Source organism: Martes martes, assembly GCF_963455335.1.
Source record: "Martes martes genome assembly, chromosome: 4".
Lineage (NCBI taxonomy): Eukaryota > Metazoa > Chordata > Mammalia > Carnivora > Mustelidae > Martes > Martes martes.
In genome coordinates, this window is record NC_137891.1 from 148,046,598 (window position 1) to 148,062,594 (window position 15,997).

Here is a 15,997-nt window from a genome sequence, read left to right on the forward strand (position 1 = left end):
TCCCCAGTCAGGCCAGGCCCTCTGGCCAAGGTTAAGGATACAGAAAAGAGCAAAACCTGTACCTACCGCCAGGGTCTGACCGAGGACCAGTGGGAGCAAACTACTAAGTGTGTGGTGTGTCTCCAGGGCTATGGGGCACCAAGGGCAGGTGTGGCGTGTGGGGTCCCTTTGCTTTGTTTTTTTTTTTTTTTAGATGACACTGAATGAATGAATGAATTTTTTCTGTGTGGTTTTTTTTTTCTGTTTTACAGACCTTGTGGGGTTCTAATCATGAATGAACTCTATAAATCAAATACCCAATAGATAACTGATCAAGTAATTGAAATGTCACTCCAGAAAAAAAAAAAAAAGAAAAAAATGTCACACCAGAAGTTGCTGTGGCAAAAGGGTTAGATTCCGGGGGTCCACCACCCCTGGACTTTCTCAGTGGGGAGCAAATCTACTCTGACCACGGCTGGCTCCAGGCTGCAAAACCTCCTGCAAACGGAAGGTAAAATGCAACAGTTCTCGGCCTGCCTCCCAAGGGGGTCGTAAGCATTAATTAGTTACCATTGGTAAAGTGCTCTGAAGATGTGGGGGTGTATAAACACGGCAAGTCATTAGGCCTCTCCACACCACTATGCTCTACAGCCTGGGAACTGCTAATTGAGAAATAATTAACACCTCAGGGTGCGGAGGATGGATGCCTGGCACTTCCAGGATTGGGAGGGATGTAATAACGTGCATGGGAGCAGGGAGAAATAAGGTTGCCCTGTGGGTCCTGATACTGAAGATTACTCACCTCCTGCCCCCGGAGAGGAGGCATGGGGAGTCTTGCCTCAGTAAAACCTTTAGGATTGCACTCCTTAGGGAAAGTCTGGACCAGAATGCTGAGCTACAGAGGCTCAGTGACATTCTTAGAGTAAAAAAGCTCAAGTCCAGCCCAGCTGCACCTGGCCTCCTAGCTGGAGGGAGGCAGATGCCCGTCGTGGGGGTCTACCCAAGCTGTATTTTCTTCCACTCTAGGACCAGGGTGATGACACCTGTCAACACTGTCCCCTGCAACCTAGTGCCCCACCAGGCCATCCAGTGCCTTTCGTGTAGACCCACTGAACTAGCCCAGATTGCACCTTAGATCATCTGGGGGACCACTGACACTAAGGCCCGCCCCAGACTGATATCCAGCATCTCGGGGCAAGGGGACTGGGGCACAGGGTGGGTCCAGTGCAGCTCAGGTTGAGAAGCACTACTTTGGCCTGTCAAGCCCTTTGTGAGGAGCGGTGGGAGATAAAGATATAAACCCTCTGACACCCCCTGATTCCCTCATACCAGCTCATTTCCTGATTCCCTGCCCAAGTGTCCTGGTCCCTCAGCCTGGCCATTCCACTCCATTCCCACCACCATTCTTGTCTGGGGAAACTCGACTCATCCTTCAGGCTCAACTTAAAGATCACCTCCTCAGTGAAGTCCTCCTTCCCTACCCTCCCACAGGCCCTATTACACTGATCATATGATGTTGCTCCTGGCAGATCTCGGGGTCTTGTACTGGGTCTGATACATTTTAGGCACTCAATAGACTACAGCTGTTCTTAGTTAACTGGAGTTACATGATATACGCTCCCTCTTCAGGACATGTGTGCTTGTTCCCTGTGTCTAGGACATTCTTCCCCCAGATAGCTGCAAGTCTCTCTCTCACCTAAAGGTCTTTGCCAAAACGTCACTTTTTAGATGAGGCTTTCCCTGATTATCCTTAATTGCAACCACTCTACCTCCAACTCATTCCTTTTTCATAGTTATTTTTTTTCTCTATGGATGGATACTGATGGATCCTGTCTTTTTTTAAAACTTTGGTATTTTGTTTACCATGAATTATTTTTTTACAGTAAATTTAATTAATTGCATAAAAATACTACTTATTTTGGTTACCGAGTTTCTGTTCCCCTCCTAAATTTCACTATATTAATTTATTGACTCTTTTCACTAGAATAAAAGCTACCTTGAATTCAGGGAATCTTGTTTGTTTTGTTCACTATTCCCAGCTTCTCCAAGCGGTTGGTACATGGTAGCTGCTCGAAAAAATATTTTTTGAATGAAAGTTTGATTTAGTGTCTTGAAAACTGTCTTGGGCTTTGTAATGAAGGTACTTTTTTCTGCTTAAAAAATTTTAATATATTTAAATTGAAAACCTGTAAAATCCTAGGGTAGATTCCGAACGGAAAGGCCCTACAGTTGCCTTGGTTACACCGCCACCAGCCTTTCCACTCCGAGAGTAGGGAGGCCCCTGGCAGTGGGAGCGAACGCCAGGCTTTTATCATAGAGTTACACCTCCCTAAATCCTAGAGGGCACTTCCGGAACGGTAATTTGCTCTTCGCTGTCCAAGCCAATCTATGGTCGTGAAAGAGAGCGGAGTTCTTTCTCCTTACTGAACTTCCGGAAAACCTCTCACAGGCGTCCGGAGTCGGGTGGGGCTAGTCTCCGTGAGAACGGCTTTGTGATTGGCAAGAAAGGCAGGAGGCGGGGCTTGGGGGGGGCTGTCAATGCCCCTTAGCGCAGGCGCGTTGGGCCGGCGTGGCGGGCGCGCGGACGGCGTTGGCAGGCGCTTAGGTTGGTGAGCGTGGGTGACAGCGAGGGTTGGGCGGAGGTGGAGGGGGACAGAGAGGACTCGGGCTGGGTGTTCGTTTTAGGCGCGGAGACCTAGGACCTTTGTAGCTGTGCTTCCACGTGCGTCCCTCCTTGGTTTGGGGCGGAGTCGCAGACATCTGAACTCTGGGATAGTGTGTTTCGTCTGTTTTAACATGAGCGCAGACCTTTCTCCCCTGTAGACCTCGGGTCTCGTGAGTGTCACGGTGTTTCCGGAAGTGCCAGCCCTGGAGAGGCCCTCAGGGACCGCCTGGTGGCCCGGCCAACCTTCCCATTTTACGTATGGGGAAACTGAGGCCTGGAGGCTGAAGTCACTTGACCAGGGTCACGTAGCCAGTGAAGTCCGAGCCGGTTCGTAGAACCAGGTCTGGAGCCCCATTGCTGTTTGATGCAGCGTGGTCCCAGGTGGAAACGGTGGAACTTGGAGGCGAAGACCTAGCCTTCCAGGTGTGCCCCTGTGCTCACCTGCAGTGTCGCTGGTCAGGTGAGGTCTCACATCCTTGAGCTTACCTCGTCTGTGAGTTGGGCGTGATAGCAAACACTGTAGTGCTCACTATATACCGGGCTCTGTTGGAAGTGCTTTACGCACAGCTTTCCTGATTGGGTTGCAGGGCCATTGTGAGTTAACCTTAAAAGAAGCCTGTGGGGGCGCCTGGGTGGCTCAGTGGTTTAAGCCTCTGCCTTCGGCTCAGGTCATGATCTCAGGGTCCTGGGATCGAGCCCCGCATCCGGCTCTCTGCTCAGCGGGAGCCTGCTTCCCCCTCTCTCTGTCTAGCTCTGATTTCTCTCTGTCAAATAAATAAAATCTTTAAAAAAAAAAAAAAAAGCCTGTGCCCCAAGGACCTGAGTAGCTCCTCTGTAAAAATTTGTTGAATGACTGAATGACTCAGATGCTCTTTGGCAGAGTTTGAGGTGCAAGACAAGTTAATTCCTATACCGCTTTCGAGGTATTGTCTGTAGATAACCTTGAAAATTTTGAAATCATAGATAGTACTTATTCTCCCGCTTACGTAAGCTGAGGGATCTGAGGATGGGGACACATTGGGGGTGAGGGCAGAGGGCTTATGGCTCTTATTTAAACTATCCGGATAATTGTTGCATTGCACCCCTTCACTTTGCTTTTCGTTCACTAATATATTTGATCAGCAAACAATAATAGCCTAAATATTAGGCATTGTGCTAGGCCCTGCTGACAATGTAGAAAACATCACGAACTCCTCGTTTAATGGAGGAATAGGACATGAAGCATTGCTCACTCCCAGTGCCTGCCACACAGAAGTTTCTCAGGATATTTTTGAAAATTATTCCAGAACAGTAAACAAAGAAGAGGTGTGTGCAATGGAGGCCCAGAGAAGGAAGTGATTCTCTCTTTTTGGAGGGGTTGGAGATTACTTCTTGCAATAAGGAGCTTGAATGTTGCCGTTGCTGGGGTGAAGCTGGCCTCTTCCAGGAATGATAAGCAGTTTGGGACATGTTAGGGGAGTGGTGGGATAAAAAGCTGGAAGAGGTGCATTAGGATCAAAATATGAAGAGGCCTTCTATGGAAGTACCATCTCGAGAAAATTATGATGGGGAGCCATTGATGGGTTATAAGCAGGGGAGTGACTGGATCAACTGTCTTTAGCTGTAATCTGGAGACAGGACAGACAGGGTTCAAGAGTCATTCAGTCCAGTCATTGATGGACATTTATTGAGTGTCCCCTATGGTCAGGCACCGTGTGTAATGCTACAGATGCAACTTGGAATAATACAGACACAGTTACTGCTCGTGTGGAGTTTATAATGCTTTTCCCAGTGTGGTCCCTAGACCAATAGTATCAGCATCACCTGGAAACTTGTTAGAACTACAGTTTCCCTGCCCACTCCCCAGGCCTACTGAATCAGAAATTCTGGGCCTGAGGCCCCACAATCAGTATTTTAATAAGACATCCAGGTGATTCTGATGCTCACTTAAGTTTCATAACCACTGGGCTATTGCATTGGACCAAGCATTTTTGAGGTGCTAACCCAGAATAGAGGCAGTAAGCCAGAAAGGAGGGGGTGGACTTGAGAGGAAGGTCAGACAGAGACAGACCTGTCTGCTTTAGGAGGAGTCAAGGGGGAAGGAGTTTCTGGTGTGGGCCACTGGCCTGAGGTGGGACCTGAAATAAGTGAGGTCAGATGTGAACCAACTGTACTTACCTCCGGGGCCCACACTTTTCAGTCAGTCACATTAGGGCTCTGTGGTGGTGCATCCCAACCTGTCTCAGGCCACAGGCCATGTAGGAGATGGTAATATTTGTACCATGCATGGGGGAAATGGATGAGGCTGCCTGAGGTGGCAGGGGACCAGCTGGAAGACTTGAGGCCCCTGGGAGCTGGAGGGGGCCGAGCAAGGGTTTCAGGCTCCGGAGCTGAGAAGATAACCAGTTGTTCACATACGGCAGGGCAGCTCTTTGTAATGGGAGATGCTGAAAGGTAGAGGCTCTCACTGAATTTGGCAGTATAAATCAGGAACCTTAAAAGAGTTCATATGTGGGGGCGCCTGGGTGGCTCAGTGGGTTAAAGCCTCTGCCTTCAGCTCTGGTCATGATCCCAGGGTCGTGGGATCGAGCCCCACATCAGGCTCTCTGCTCAGCGGGGAGCCTGCTTCCCCCTCTCCGCCTGCCTCTCTGCCTACTTGTGATCTCTGTCTGTCAAAAAAAAAAAAAAAAAGAGTTCATGTGTGTTGACCAGTAATTCCATTTCTGAGAATCTCTCCCAAATGTACCACAAACAAAAGCCTTCTGTTCATTGTAGATTGTATGTAACAGAGAAAACGACAACTCTCTGTAGTAGGAGAATCATTTCTGATAGGCTTAATGAAATGCTGTATTGCCATCAGGAATGTGAGTGTTTTGTGAAATCCTAGAGAAACACATGTGCTCATTCAGCAGACAGTGTCTAGTAAAGCCCTGCTCCGTGTCGAGTGGCAAGCACACTAGATAGGGTCCTTGGCCGCACAGAGCTGCACGCCCAGGGGAGCACAGGCAGCGTGCTATCTGAGCAGTCAGTCTGAGATCGATGGGTGATCAGTAGGGGCTGCTGTGGGAGAAGCTGGCCTTCTGGGCAGGGGTGTGGGGCAAGGAAGGCATCCTAGAGGACAGGATGGGGATCCGGAGGCCGGGAGGATAAGCGGTGTTGGTATGCAAGGGGCACAGAGTGTTTTAACAGTGAGCACGGCACAGCTGGAACGGGGAAAGGGCTATTGATAAGGCCAGCAGTAAGCTCGCATGTGCGCTGGAAGGGTCAGAAGCTGAGACCTGATTCTGAGGGCAGCAGGAAGTCATTGTACTGGACTTCAGGAAAAGCACTGTTACCGTCCATGAGGGATGCATCCCTTGTAGCTGCAGCATGGAGAATGGATTGGAGGAAGGCAGGGATGGAAGCCAGTGGGGAGGCTGTTGTAATGGCTCACGGGGGAAGATGGTGGTAGCCTGGATGGGGGCTGTGGAGGTGGGGAGGAGGGACAGATTGAACAGCAAGTGAAGAGGCAGGAATGACGGGGCCAAGAGGGCTGCTGCGTGTGGGCCATGAGGGGGGCAGAGTGGATGGACCCAGGCTTCTGGTTTGGGCAAAGGGTGGCTTTTGGTGCCATGGAGAGTGATAGGCTGCACTGGGGGGAGTGGGTTTGGGGGGAAGATGCTGAGCTCCTTCCCAGTGCTGCATTTAGAGTATCTGTGCAGTGTATTCTCTCAGGAGACAGTTGGCTAGGTAGGTCTGAAGCTTGAGAGACACATAGGGAGTGCAGATGTTGACTCCGAATCATGAGCCTGAGGCCTGACGGAGAGTGCTAGGAAGAGGGAAGAGGCACAAGAACTTAAGGAGGAAGTGGGCTGGGGGTGTGGGCAGAAGAGACAAGGACTCATCAGCAGCAGTTAAGACTAGGCCGAGGGACTGGAGTTGATTTCTTTTTCTTTTTTACTTGTTTCTGGTTTTTTCCCCAATTTTCTATAGTAACAATAGCATGGATTGTACTCATAGAACGTGCCAGACACTGTTCTGTTAACTTTGTGTAACTCTTCTAAGTCCCCACAATAAACCTGCAAGGTGGGTCCTGTTGTATTACCATTCAGCAGATGAGGAAACTGAGCACAGAGGGGTTAGGTCACACATCCTGAGCTACACAGGGTGCAGTCAACAAGAAGCACGCCAGGAACCCAGGCTGCCTGATTCCAGAGCCCTTGTGATCCCATGCTGTGGTGTTCCTCCACAGTATGCTGTTATATTTTTATAAATGGGAGAATATTGATTTAAAAAAAAAAAAAAACAAGAAGTAGGACCTGAATCTGCTAGAAAATTAGAATTGAAAGGGTTTGCATCTGCAAAGTCCATGGCTATCTCAGAAGTGTGTTGGAAACCAGACTCAGCTGACTACGTCTCGTCTGGGTGTCAGGACATGGTTAACGCTTATCTCTGCATGGCTTATTTCTCTCCAGGCACAAGTGCTTCTCTGGGCCAGGTGTCATGAAAGGGCTGCTGTCAAGATGCAGAGCACTGCCCGTCCTGGCCACCTGCAGCCACCAGCTCTCTGGGTGTGGTCCTCACAGGTTTTACCACCGTGACCCCGAGACAGGGAAGCGCTTGGTGCTGTCTCGCATGTTCCAGCCCCAGAACCTTCGGGAAGACCAGGTGTTGTCTCTTGAGGGCAGGTCTGGCGACCTGACGTGTAAGAGCCAGCGGCTAATGCTGCAGGTGGGCCTGATTCACCCGGCAGGCCCTGGCAGTTACCACCTCCTGCCGTATACCGTGCGTGCCCTGGAGAAGCTCGAGCGGCTGATAGACCAGGAGATGCAGGCCATCGGGGGGCAGAAGGTCAACATGCCCAGCCTCAGCCCAGCGGAGCTCTGGCGAGCCACCAGCCGCTGGGACCTCATGGGCAAGGAGCTGCTAAGACTCAGAGACAGACACGGCAAAGAATACTGCTTAGGACCCACTCATGAGGAAGCTGTCACAGCCCTAGTCGCCTCCCAGAAGACAGTGTCCTACAAGCAGCTCCCGTTCCTGCTGTACCAGGTGACAAGGAAGTTTCGGGACGAGCCCAGGCCCCGCTTCGGTCTTCTCCGCGGCCGGGAGTTTTACATGAAGGACATGTACAGCTTCGATGCTTCCCCAGAGGCCGCCCGGCACACCTACGGCCTAGTGGGCAAGGCCTACGACAGCCTGTTCCGCAGGCTAGGGCTGCAGTGTGTCAAGGTGCAGGCGGACGTGGGCAGCATCGGGGGCACCGCGTCTCACGAGTTCCAGCTGCCGGCCGACATCGGGGAGGACCGGTTTGCCGTCTGTCCCGGCTGCGGCTTCTCGGCCAACATGGAGACGCTGCGCATGTCGCAGACCGACTGCCCGGCCTGCCAGGGCCCGCTGACCGAGGCCAGAGGCATCGAGGTGGGGCACACATTTCACCTGGGCACCAGGTACTCCTCCATTTTCAATGCCCAGTTCACTGATGCCCAGGGCAAGCCGTGCCTGGCTGAGATGGGCTGCTACGGCCTGGGCGTGACGCGGATCCTGGCCGCCGCCATCGAAGTGCTGTCCACGGAGGACTGCGTTCGTTGGCCGGGGCTCCTGGCGCCTTACCAGGTGTGCCTCATTCCCCCAAAGAAGGGCAGTAAGGAGGAGGCGGCTTCCGAGCTCGTGGGCCACCTGTACGACCTCATCACGGAGACGCTGCCGCAGCTCCGAGGGGAAGTCCTGCTCGATGACAGGACCCATCGGACCATTGGAAACAGACTGAAAGATGCCAACAAGTTTGGCTACCCCTTTGTGATCATCGCAGGCAAGAGGGCCCTAGAGGACCCGGCACATTTTGAAGTTTGGAGCCAGAATACCGGTGAGGTGGTCTTCCTCACCAGAGAGGGCGTCACGGAATTTCTGAGCCAAGTGCGGGTTGTCTGAAAGCCCCGAGCCACCCCCACCCCATCCTGCAGCCTCTGTGTTCACTCTCTTCACTCTCAGGCTGCCTTTTTCTACACTCCCTTCCAGGGTGGGTCTCTCCAGAAACAAGGCAGCTCATGGAAGGAGGGAGCGTGCTAGGGAAGCTGACTTTTATCCAGTCCTTTTAGACTGTCTGTATTTTAGGTCTGTGATTCCATTCTCTGGGCTGGCCATGCTGCCAGTTACCATTTGTCTTCTATTCCGGTGAGGAGGTAGAGGGGCAAGAAAGAGCTGCTCCTCTCAGCCCTTCAGTCAGTCCCTTCCCTTCTCTTGGCCAAGTTTCCCATGCAGAGGGTGAGGGTGGCCAGGGGCCAAGGCCCGCCCAACTCCAGCAGTCTGACCTCTGGCCTCCTGATGCATTTGAAGAGCAGGCCCACCAGCCCTCCTCCACTGGAACATGCCCCCCTGCGGGGGCCTCAGATTCCCTATCTGTGACATGAGAAAATGGAACTAGATCTGTATAGTCCTTAAAGCTGTCACCACCGGGTTCATAAGAGGTTCACGACAGGCAGATCTGGTTTCTCTGATCTTCCATAATCTAAGCTACATGGAAAGTTGATAGAAATAGCTACTGGCCAAAAAAAACCACCTCCAGAGACCTGGCCCTATTGAGGTGGCATAGCGCAGAGATCAGGTTCTGTTGATTGAATAAAGTCAGACCACTGGGATGAGCCTTGCCTGTTAATGAATGGTGGTAACACCTGCCATTTGAACTGTGCAGTGGCTTCCTACCTGGGTCTCTTCAGTCCTTTCTTCTACTCTTTCTACACTCCACTCAAAAACAAAAAGAAGCCTACCTTTGGTGGCTGGGAATATGTTTGAACCCATTTCTTCCCCCAGATGTGAGGGATAGCAGGCTTCAGGTGTCACAGTGAGCTTGTCCCAGGAGCAGAGATAGGTCCTCATGCCACACCAGGGGGCACATATCAAGGTCTCTGCCTGAATTCTCTGGGAAACTAGGATCAGACTTGAGCCATCCCAACATACTACACTTCTTGTCTTAGCCAGTTGTCCCACCTGCCAAACAGCTTCACAGCAGTGTATTACTGCTACTGCTGTTACTGCTCGAGTAATCCACGCCCAAGCACACACCATCAGGTTTCCTTGTTAATGTACATGCCAAGTGCTGATGGCCCCCAGGCCTACCAGTGGCTCTCTGGGCTGGGCATTTGGGCCAGGAGATATGCATTCCGAGAGCAAACCTAGAAAGGCTGGATTATAAATCAGGGACCTTCCCCTCGGCTGCACTTTGGTCCCACCCAGTTCGGGTTAGGGTCTGGGTGTGGCGTGGGTGTTGTGCATCTTAAAGCTCCGTAGATGATTCTGAAGCACATGCGTGCAGAGGTGATTCACAGTTCCCAGCGTCCTTCCAGGCCAGGGCCGTCCCTGAGCAGCTTTGTAGCTGAGTGTTTTGAGTCATTTGCTCTGTACATTACCGGACTGATGGGAGCTCTCTGCTTTTAATGGTCTGCTCATTTATTTGTTCAGGGCCTGCCACATACCACTGTGCTGTGAGGCACTGTCGTGTATCATTTTCATACTCTACACTGTGCAAGGTGGGTGCTGTTCTTTTACGGAAGAGGAACCTGAAGCTCCATTCAGCCCCTTACTCGAGGGTACACAGCTCCAAAGTATCAGAGCCAACATCCGAAGACTGACCAACACCGATGCCATTCCCATTACAACTACATGGCCTCCGCCGAGACAAAAGTGCTTTCAGTAAATAAAACTGAATTATTTATGTCTGTCTAACCAAATTAGCCTCAAATAGACGAGCACTTAGAATTTGTGCAAATTGGCGTTTTAATATTTTTAAATATTTAATTCTTACTGATGTTTGGTTGATACACGGAGTTACATTCATTTAGGTATATAACATAGTGATTCAATAACTGTACTTTAAGTGATGCTCACAGTGTAGCTCCCATCTGTCACCATACACTATTATAATACCATTGACTATATTCCCTGTGCTGTACCTTTTATCCCTGTGTCCTGTTCGTTCCATAACAGGAAGCCTCTACCTCCCACTCCCCTTTTTTTAATTGTAAATTTGTGCTCCATCAGCTGATTTATGGAAGTTGGAAGGCTAGCCTAATGTAAGCTCTTTTAAAAATCAGATTTCAGGAATAGAGAACCAATTAACTTTAAATTCTTCATAAATGTGCAAGTTACAGAATAATTTGAGGATGATACAGAATCATGGAAGTTTAGAACAGGAGGACTTGGAGCCCCGCCTGTCCACCCCTCATTTCACAGATGGGAAGCAGGCCTGGAGTGGGAATTAACCTGCCACACACCATCTGACTGGCAGAACACCTGACTGCAGTCCAAGAGCTATGTCCCTAAATCAGGCTACCTCTGGTTGATCTTGTTGCATCAAGAGACATCTGGCTGGATCGGCCTCTGGACTGCAAAAGCCTTGGACATGTGAAATAGGTACCATCCTTTATTTTCCAAGGGAGAAAAGTACAGGGAGTACAGTGACTGGCCCAAGGGCAAGCTGAACGGAAATCCACGTGTCCTGATGACTAAGCCAGCGTGTCTTCTAAGAAGCCAGGGGCAGTACGCTATGGTGGGAAGATCAGAACCTGGAAGAGACATAATCCTAGATCCACCGCCACTTGCCAGGGATGTGACCTTAGACAAATTACTTGCCCTTTATGCGTCTCAGCTTCATCTGTAAGATGCGTTAATGGCAGTGCACTTCCCGGGGGGTTGCCTGCATTCACTTAAGTGAAATGCTTAACCCTGTGCACTCAGGAAACACATCCTTCACAAACCAGACTACTCAGGAAAGGCCACCACGGGGAGCTCGGGATCTGCCGGTAACGGATCTCAAGACCTGCATCTAGTTTTCTTGATGTGATGCTTTATAACCTTCCTGGGGAGGGCCACAGGCAAGAACTAAGTGACGCCTATGGAATGGCTCCATCTCCTTAGAGGAAAGACATATTCAGACCGTGTACCTTACTTGCTCTCTCCTATTTGGTGTAATTTGCCAGTGTTACCTCTTGCCATAAATTGATGAAATGGGGATGCTGGCAAAATAACAGGCATAGGATGTATTATCATTGCTCATTCCTTGGGGAGATCTAGAAGCAACTGGCCGGGAAATATTTAGCAGAATTAATACTTGGGGACAAAAGCTGGTGCATAACAAAACCACTGCGTAAATCAAGCCTAGAATGTAAATCAAGGGCTCCATTAATATTCTGTGTTTTAATGGAAGAAACACCTGCTGGGCTATCAGTAAAGGCATTTTGCAGAAATCTGTTGAAATTGTCATTTAACTACTTGAGTGCCAGGGAACTTCACAGAGTTCCCACCATCATTTCTACACCAAGATGCCAGAATGCTTTTTAGAATGGATTACTATGCATCCAAGGGCATGTAAGGTTTTGTTTTAGAGTTAGGAAAAGTTTTATACTGTGGAAAATGGGAAATTTTTTTATGTTGTTATTGCAAACTCAGGATATACTTGAAAAAAATCAAGATGCTGCACTTAATGACTTACATTGTAATGACCCACCTTAGACACTGGAGTCAGACTGCCTAGGCCACTTGATAGCTACATGACCTTGTGTGAGATGCTTCCTCAGTAAAACAGGGACAATGGTGTCAGGCTCACAGCAGGGTAAGTGGCAGCTGCCCTTATACTAGGCCAATTACCCTTTGTATGTAGTCGGGGGGTGCACGTGGGCCAGCAGAATGGGGTGCTATCTTTAGGTCCCCGTTCAGGTACCACTTTGGTACAGAGATGCTGTCCACTCCTATTAAGTCAACCCCTGAGGCTGCTAATGAGCTTTTAGGGTTAAAGCCTAGTTGCTCTTGGAGAAATAAAACTGTAGGCCAGGAGAGTGAGGACGAAGCACTTACTGGTTAATGGTGACTGAGGACACACCATTTGCAAGGGAAGAACTTGTCACCCAGCCTCAGCCAGAAAGCTCATGGGCTGACGGGAGCCCTACTGGCAAGGTGTCAAGTGCTATGGGGAGTCATCTGCGGGCTCTGGCAGACTAGACTCTGCCCAGACTGACAGTCTGGGGACATTGCAGGACACTGAATGTCAAGACTGTACCACAGCACTGGAGTGAACAGGCAAGGGCCACTGGGTCTCACCCCAACTCTTCAAAGACAGAGACCCAGTCTTGTTACAGAGATCTCCTGAAGGGCTGAGGGGAGTCATGAATTCAAATCCTGGCTCTACTTTTCACTAGCTAGCTAACTTTGGGCAAGTTACTTATTCTGTACCACTTTGTCAGTAAAATGGTAAACTACTTTCCTGCTCCCACGCAGGGTAAGCCAGTTCACATAAAGCACCCTAGAATGCTGGTGCTGTGCCCTCAGTGCTCAGTAGATGGCTGGTGTTGTTAGTGAGCCTGGCCGCTATGCTCGCCCCCTGGAATGTGCTCCTTGCCTTTGCTTGGGGGTCCTTCCAGCCCATACTCACCACCCTTTCCTGGTCCCTCTCCCAACTTCATGGCCCGTATCCATCATGTGTGGTGGCTTCCACCCTTAATCCACTTAGAACTCATACCCCTTCCTTTGGGCCTTCAGTAATTACTTGTGTGTACTTGCTATGTGCTGAGCTGGTGCTGTGCTACGTGCTGGCAATACAGAAGTGCACAGTTCAGGGTCCCTGACTTAGTTTACAAAGAAGGAGAAGGAACCATCCAGTAAGCAGACAATTAAAATGCAGTGTGGCAAGTGTGGTAATGGTTGTCATGGGACATGTGGGACGGGGCCAGGAAGGCTTCCTGGAGAAGGCAGCAGGCCTGGTTAAGGACTGGATGTTAAACAGGAAAGGGAGGAAGACCTGGGGGTAGAGGCAAGGGTACAAGTGAAAGTAAGAATGCTCCAGGCAGAGGGAGCAGTGTCCACAGCCAAAAGCATGACAGGATTGGAGAATAAAAAATGTGTCCTATATTGAGAGCTTAGTTTGAGGCAAGCTGTTCCATGGATGTCACATGGATTAATTCATACAATTCTCACAGCACCTGCCTGAGGGAGTTGCTATTATGCTGTTTCTGTTGCACATAAGGAAACTGAGGCACGGGGCCTGAGGCCATCAGCTAAAGTGTTGCAGGGCTGGAATTGGAAGGCAGGTATCTTGGCTCTAGAGGTGTGCTTAGGCCACTGCACCCTCCTGCCCCACAGCCGAATGGAACGTGTCTGGGATGGCTGGGCTAAGGTTGGAGAGAGGAAGCCATAGGGGCAGTTAGGGGCCAGACCCTAAAGGGCCCTGAGTGGCACACCAAGAATGTTGAGGGAAGGGAGAGCCACCAAGGGCTCCAGGCAGGGGTGAGGACTTGCTTGTTGTGGCCCTATTTCTCTTCTTTGGAGCAGTTTCCAGTTCAGAGTGAGATTTCTGACATCTACTTAACAGTGACCTTGAGGGCAGAGGCCTTGGAGGCCCTGCTGTTGGTTGGTGCCAGTTGGGTTAAAGATTTGTAAAGTAAATGGAATAAAAACACAGAAGAGGAGGCAGATGCCCTCTGGAGGGAGCTGCTTGGGTTCAAATCCTGGCTCTGACACTCACTAGTGGTGAGACCACGTGGCCCCATCTCCTTTATAAAATTGGGATCGCAGACCTGAGCCGCATGGTCATTGTGATGAAGAACCTGGGTACGTGGTTTGTCCAGCACCGTAACTCCGTGGCGAGAGCCACTGTTATTTCTCTCCATTGCCTGCCTGCCCTTGTATACCTGCCAGCGGTGTTTCAGGGGTAGCTTAAAGGGACCTTGCCCCCCCCGCACCAGGTCTCCAACTGCCACCCCAAATCCACAGAGGTAACCACACAGAAGTTTGGTGGTCCCACCTGTGTCCCTGACCCCTGGCCCTCGGAAAGCTACATGCCAGCCCTGTGAGGAGAAGGTGCCCCCAGTTCATGAGAAAGACTCTGCCTCAAATCAGGGATGTGGAGAATGCTAATGCCTTGGCCTTGCCCCTCCTCCCTCTGGTCCTCAGTTTCCTCATCTGTAAAATGAGGTGGCAGATGGTTGAGTCTTTGTGAGAGCTCTGACTTGGTTCTGCTGGTGTCCCAGGTAGGGGCAGGCAGCTGGGGAGGCAGTGGGCGAGGGCCAGGCCACCTGCCGCTGCCTGGGATCCCCCTGCCTGTTGGGGGAGAGGGAGCAGTTATTATCAGGGCCAGTGGGACACCTGCTCCTAATCTCAACCAGGCTGTAGTCCTAGCCTCCGTGGCCAGCTCCTAAGTTTGTGCTCTCCCACTCCCTTAGAGACCAGAGAGGATGGCACAGGTCAGAGAAGGCAGGGCCCATGGGCCAGGGAGGCCACATGCTGCCTTGGGGAGGGTGCAAGGCAGGCACATGGGTTTGAGCCCAGGAAATGTCGTTGCTGATGCTTGTGTGTGTGCAGGTGGGTCCTTGGAACAGAACTCTGGTTTTTTTCATTCATTAGTTCCTTTCTTCATTCATTCATCCATCCACTCATCAGCGCACACACAGCTCCCTGTGTCACACTCACTGTGTGTCAGGACTAGACACTAAGACAAATCCCCATCTGGCCTGTGCCAACAGAGCTTGCCTTCTGGAAGTTTTTGTGCAATGTTTCTCAAACTCAGCATTATTGGCAGTTTGGCAGATGACGCTTCATTGTGGGGGCTGTCCTGTGCACTCTAGACTACTTAGCAACATCCCTGGCCTCTACCCATACATGCCACTAGCATCCCACCAAGTTGTGACAACCAAAAGTGTCTCCAGATATTGGCAGGTGTGCCCTGGGGTGCAGGTCACCCCTACTGAGAATTGCTGGTCTGACGCTGCTGATCTGCACAGAGGTGCCGTGGACAAGCCTGTCAGGTGGGTGCCGTGACTCCTTTAGAGGGAGGCTCTGAGCAGTCTGTCCTCACAGGCATAGCAGGTCAGCAGCCTCCAGGGGCCAGGCTGTCGTCTGCAGTCTGCCATGGTAAGTCGCTCCTCCCCTTTCTGCTTCTGCCCACCCTAGCCAGACAGAGGGGAGCCTAAAAGCTAGCTAGGAGCCTAAAGAAAGGACTGGGTGGTAGGGATGAAGTCCCAGAACTTGATTTCTCAGGGGTGTCCAGGAAAGAGCTGAGTAAGCTGTCTGCTTCCCAGACGAGTGCGGTGGCACACCAGGACCCACTCCGCCCCAGGTCAGTGAGGGCGTTGCTCCATGGAACCCTGCAGTGGCCGCCAGGGTTGCTGCTAGCAAACTGGCTTCATACAGAGGGCCAGGTTCTTACAAAGACAACAAAGCAGCAAGTCTCTAGCTGGGAGAGCGAATGGACTTGATACAGCCTAAGCCAGGCGAGGGTGGGGGCGAGACTTCAGCTTCCCGGGCCACAAGCCACATGCAGACACCGCACCTGGAAGGAAAGCTGCATAGCTCTTTTGTCAATATACCACAGCGAGCTGCCCTCCAAAGACAGTGAAGCACACGCACAAA

The 15,997-nt window shown here is 50.9% G+C and overlaps 1 protein-coding gene across 1 annotated transcript; it reads left to right on the top strand.

Moving 5' to 3' along the window:
* Positions 1 to 2,546: 2,546 nt before the first annotated feature.
* Positions 2,547 to 9,349, top strand: PARS2 (prolyl-tRNA synthetase 2, mitochondrial). Its single transcript, XM_080799892.1, has 2 exons — positions 2,547 to 2,584; positions 7,078 to 9,349. The coding sequence occupies exon 2, from the start codon at positions 7,106 to 7,108 to the stop codon at positions 8,531 to 8,533; it is 1,428 nt and encodes a 475-aa protein (XP_080656018.1). The 5' UTR covers positions 2,547 to 2,584; positions 7,078 to 7,105; the 3' UTR covers positions 8,534 to 9,349.
* The last annotated feature ends 6,648 nt before the right edge of the window (positions 9,350 to 15,997 follow it).